Here is a 6000-nt window from a genome sequence, read left to right as displayed (position 1 = left end):
AAAATTAAATATTTTTTTTATATTATATTTTTCAAACAAAAAATTTATTTCTTTAAAAAATGAAAATGGAAAATAAAAGCCATTAATAAGGATAAATTCCTACTTTTTTTTCCCATACAAAAGTCATTTTGAGCGTTTGCCTTTCTCAATTATATTTATTAAAATAATTTTTTAATTAAAAATAAATTATAATTCTTAATAACTTTAATCTTTTTAAAACAACAAATAATTTTTAAAAAATAATCAAATTCCCACGTAATCAAGACTTATAGAGTTAAGGTAGGCTGTTTTTATGAATGCAAGTACAGTCTTATGTTAGAAGATAAACAATATTGTGTGCATCGATGATATGATATTTAAAAAATAAAATAGGATTTTAGTATGTGTGAGTATGATTCACGCATTTTTCTTTCTTTTTTTTCTTTATTCTCTAATAAAGTATAACTGTTATTTTATTATTATGTCACTTATCGCTGTCTTATAGAACCGTACATATGGACATACCATTTTTTTTATCGTCAAACAGTTATTTAATTCCTTTTCGGCGCTCGTGTTGCTAGGGTCATAGTATAATTGGGTCCTTTCCCATTAACCTATCACGTTAAGTGAGTTGGATCCCTCTTTGATGAGCTCAGTCTTCAATCTCTCCGGCCTGCTTGAATGTGGTATGGATTATGCGCTAATAGACCAGTTTACATGGTGAGCTCTAATGGATTTTAAGCTTGATTTTCGTACAAAAACCCTACTACGATTTGAGTGGCAGAGCCAAACGGTGACCAAAAGTATTATTCACATAAGATTTGGTATTGGTCACAAATATCAATTAAAAACCTCAATTTTCTTGCTACTATTAATTTTCAAAATTAACAGGCGACTTTCATCACAAAAAATCAATTTACATTCACACATTGCAATCCTACGAGTGAAATTTCTTTATACGTAAAGGAGAAATTACAAAAATAGTTTACATAAAATAATAAACTAGTTATATATTGACACATGTACTCTGAATTTTGAAAAAAGAAAATTCTACATAATTAAAAATATCCTTAATTTATTAAATTGAGATAAAATTATGTTGATATCGAGTTCATCCAATTATTAACAAACTCTAAAGCAGCTATTGGCTAGTCACTGTATTTGAAATAAAAACATATATTGAACCTTTCATTTTTTATCAATTAATTAAATTAATATTGTTAAAGCTCTAAATTATTATTATTATTATTATTATTATTATTATTATTATTATATTCTATGTATTATAAAAATTATAAATTAAGTGAGAATTGTATTTTATTTTGGCAAATATAACAAACCCTTTATTTGATAAGATCGAAAAGTACATAAAGATTATAAAATTAAGGACCAATGGCTATAAAATATCCAAATACATGAACTGATTAAACACTTTAATTTGTCTTAAAACATGCACGCCTTTATTCCTTCTTCTAAAAAAGAGAGATCATGTCCTGCAGCAAACACTGAAACTCGCTTCCCTTCTGACCGATCTCTGTCTTTATTATCACTTCCTTGCCTGCAAGAATCCATTGGATTTATGTCATTTCTTCTATTTCTAAATCCAACACAGAGTAATGACGCATATTAAAACAAATGCATGCATGTGTAGTACGCAATAGTGTAATCATTACCTTAAAAGAACTGCGCTCTAGTGGTGGTAAGGAGGAGGGGGAGATGCATAGATGTAGTGGTTTGGTGGTGGCTTGTGGACGGGTGGTGGTGGTGGTGGAGGAGACTTATATTTGTAATGTTCCTTTGGTGGTGGTGGAGACTTGTAATGTTCCTCAGGTGGTGGTGGAGACTTGTAATGTTCCTTAGGTGGTGGTGGAGGAGACTTGTACTTGTAATGTTCCTTTTCCTTGGGCGGTGGTGGAGGAGACTTGTACTTGTAATGTTCCTTTTCTTTGGGCGGTGGTGGCGGAGATTTGTACTTGTAATGTTCCTTTGGTGGTGGAGGTGGGGGAGACTTGTATTTATAATGTTCCTTGGGTGGTGGTGGTGGAGACTTATACTTGTAATGTTCCTTGGGTGGTGGTGGAGGAGACTTGTACTTGTAATGTTCCTTTGGTGGTGGAGGTGGAGGAGATTTGTACTTGTAATGTTCCTTGGGTGGTGGTGGTGGAGACTTGTACTTGTAATGTTCCTTTGGTGGTGGAGGTGGAGGAGACTTGTACTTATAATGTTCCTTGGGTGGTGGTGGTGGAGACTTGTATTTGTAATGCTCTTTAGGTGGTGGTGGTGGAGACTTATATTTATAATGTTCCTTGGGTGGTGGTGGAGGTGGAGAGTGCACTGGAGGAGGTGGAGATTTGTAATGGTAAGGTGGGGAATAAACCGGTGGTGGTGGGGATTTCTTGGGAGGTGGAGGAGAGAGGTAAGAGTACTGATCTGCGGAGGTTTCCGATGGCAAACATAGAGAGACTGACACCACTAGAAGGGTGGCAATGAGAGAGGCCATTGGAGACCTCATCTTAGAAAATGGGTTTTGATTTTGCTGCTTCTCAAGCAATGCCCACTTCCTTTATATAGATAATGTTTTTTACCCACTTAACCCTAAAACCAAATCTAGGTAAAATTGACTAAATGAAAATAAAATTTAATTTAACCAAGAAAAAAAATAAATAAAAAATCAAGAAATAACAGAACTGGGGTATGTTTGAACAAGTTGCCCAATATATTATCACCATCTGGAAGACTTCTGAGGATAAAATTATTTAATGGGTTAAATTAATTAATTTTTTCCATCATAATTAATAATCATAACAAAATTATTATAAACAATGATTGTATTCTATAATTTCTTTATAACAGAAAATAAAATAATTAAAGAGTAATAAAAAGTTTGTAATTATCATCAATAAAAAATGCAAAAATTCAAACATAAAGTCTTCCTGATTTAATTATTTAAACAATTTATTAATGTATAACTTTGAAATGAGTGTATTGGATTTGCCTAACTTTGCATGAATTCATCAACTCTGGGACCAGTCGGCTGTCGGGCTATGATCAATGACTGATTTTTTCGTCTGCCTTTTATCTCATTACAAAGTTAATTACTTTCTTAATTCATATATTTTCCCTGGATTACTTTAACTCTTTGACAATATATATATCTGTGGGCTAATTATAATTAAAATACTCTAAAATAAACCAGAAATTATTATTATTATTATTTAAATTAATTAATTAATTTCACCCACGTTGATAATTAATAAATAGTAATAACAGTGTAATAAATTATTTATTTCAGTCGGATCCCATTTGCTGCATCTATAATATAAAATTTGAAAAAAATTAAACAATGAAAAAATTTATAATTGAGAGATTATTTAAGTCACCGACGGGATAAAAAAAGACCCAAATCTAACTAATCGATGAGAAAAGACGTAATCAATAGTACAAAAAGAGAGGAGTTGGTGGCGAAGAGCAGAGAATCTCTCTTCCGACACATTAACAAATTAATAAAGATTTCATCTACGTTTGATTGTTCTTATTGGTCCTTAGATCTAGAAACTACTAATTCAATTTTTTAATTTAATTAATTAATTTTTATTAATAAATCCATCTGTACTTCTTTCACTTCAACCTTTCCTTTAGCTATGGTACTCTACGTACTTCATAGGTAACTTCTTTCTTTTATTATCTTTCATAAAAAAAATATATATATATATTAGGTAACGTTACCGACATTTCCTTTTAAAGAAAATTGACGTCTGTCGTTTAATAAAATTAATTTATATTAAATTAATATATTAATTTTTTCAAAAATATTATCAATATTATTTTTTAAATAGAGATAGATATCGAAAATTAGATAGTGAAATATAAGATTTTTTTATTTATGTATTTATATTAAATTAAGTTTGTGAGTGTATATTATTAATATTTATGCTTTTTATAAATTTAATTAATTTCAATGTTTAAATCAGGATTTTATAATAAAATTAAAAATTTTTCATGTTTCAAATAAATAATTTGTGTTTAATAAAATTGAAATATTAAATAAGTAAATTTAATATAATATATTTTTTTTAGAATTACAATAACAACATCAGTTTTAAAATTTTATTCGAAATTTATATCGTAGAAGTTTTTTTCTATAACTTTATTCGGGAGACTTTAATGATTGATACTGAGAAATGAGAAAAAAAGATGAGTATTTTTATCAAATTATTTTATGTAGGAATTTCAACACATCTTTATTAGACTCTAAAACTATATTTCTGCTAAAACTATATTTTTGTTAGATGGGTTCATCGTAATACTACTCTAACTGCTCATATTTTTACTAAAAAATTTATCAGATATAATTGCTTTTCTATCTGGAATGATATCTTTATAGAATTTTATTAATATAATAAGTAGTTTTGCTTTAAAAAAAAATTTTTATTGAAAATTATATATGAAAAAGGAAATCAAAATTAAATATTAATTTTCCTGAAAAAAAAACTAATTATCCTGCCAAAATGATATTGAAATAGAAAATTTTATGTCGATTTTATCTCATATTTTTTATTAATAATTAAACAGTAAAGTGAAATAACAAAAATTTTTCTCTTTTAATTAGTATTTTTGATTTTTTAAAATTTTTAAAATTTATAAATATATTTTTAATATATTTATTTAACATGAATTTAAATTAGTCAGAAATGTGACTTTTAAGTATTGAATGATTCAAAAAAATATTGAATGATTCATAAAAAAAATTAACTAATGAATTTAGTTTATTGATACTAAGTCATCTCCTAAATTAAAGTCTTTATATTTAAACTTAATTTTCATTTTTTTAAAATATTTTGCATAATAAATATTTTTTTAATAAATAATTTAATTTTTATTATTTAATTTTAATTTATATATATAATATTTAAAATCTAGAAAATGATTTATTTTAAAAAAAATTATTTTCTTTATACTGGCTTAGTTTTTTATTTAATTATAAAAATATTTTTAATTGATTAATTTTTTAAAATATTTTTAAAAATAAATGAAACCTTAGTCATAATCAATTATTAAAAGAAAAACTAGTTAAGACAATTGGCAATCGTGGAAAGAAAAGAGAGAAGCAAATTGTGGAAAATTCAAGAAATCAAAAAAGATTTGGCGGGGTAGTTGGCTCATGAAATGAAAGATCAATCAATCAATTTCTACTATAAAACAAATGTGGAGAATTTAGGTGCAGCCACCACTAGCAACATTATCTCTTATCTTATTTATGTTTGAAAATTTTGTTACGTGATAGTCAAAATGGATAAAAATCATTAATAATAAAATTATACAATTAAAATAGAGAGAAATTAATATTTAAACAAAATTATCTTGTGATAAATTTATACTTTTATTACTTATTAAATTAATAAAATAAATCATTTAATTTCCCACATCCTTTAAAAATTCACAGTTTAATATTTTTTATTATTATTTTAGTTATTATATTTCGTATCAATTCATAAAATATTTAAACTCTTATTTTCTCTTATTCCTTTATACAAATCTTATAATACACGATAGAAAAAAATGACATAAAAAAGTCTATCGAGAATATTTAATAAATATTTCATCGTACGAATCTTATAATTCATTATTTAAAAATAAAGATTTATAAAATAAAAAAAATTGACATCAAAAGTCTATCGAGAATATTTAGTAAAAACTCTCAAATGATTAAGTTAAATTTAAAAGTTATTGAAAAAAATTTTAATAATAAGAGATATAAAAAAAAATATGAAAATCTTATCAAGTATTATTTATAAAAATGTACGAAAATATTTTTTGATATATTTTGAAATAAAATATTTTTTTAAATAAAATAATATTATAATTTTTATATATAATCAAGCTATAATTAATACTATTTTAGCTTGGAAATTGCTACCTATCTATAAATAATTATAATAATAATAATGTATCAGACTAAGTGAAATAAATATATATTAAAAATAGCCAGATAATATGTTTGTCAAGGTTTTGCATTGAAAA

The 6000-nt window shown here is 25.7% G+C and overlaps 1 protein-coding gene across 1 annotated transcript; it reads right to left on the bottom strand.

The window, feature by feature from the left end:
• Positions 1–1294: 1294 nt before the first annotated feature.
• LOC122722380 (extensin-3) lies at positions 1295–2512 on the bottom strand. Its single transcript, XM_043953039.1, has 2 exons — positions 1653–2512; positions 1295–1537 (listed from the first exon to the last, which is right to left on the bottom strand). Exon 1 carries the CDS (start codon positions 2489–2491, stop codon positions 1670–1672), a length of 822 nt encoding a protein of 273 aa, XP_043808974.1. The 5' UTR covers positions 2492–2512; the 3' UTR covers positions 1295–1537; positions 1653–1669.
• Between the last annotated feature and the right edge of the window lie 3488 nt (positions 2513–6000).

This window comes from Manihot esculenta, chromosome 18 (genome assembly GCF_001659605.2).
Source record: "Manihot esculenta cultivar AM560-2 chromosome 18, M.esculenta_v8, whole genome shotgun sequence".
Taxonomy (NCBI): domain Eukaryota; kingdom Viridiplantae; phylum Streptophyta; class Magnoliopsida; order Malpighiales; family Euphorbiaceae; genus Manihot; species Manihot esculenta.
This window is presented reverse-complemented; position numbering and strand designations above follow the sequence as displayed.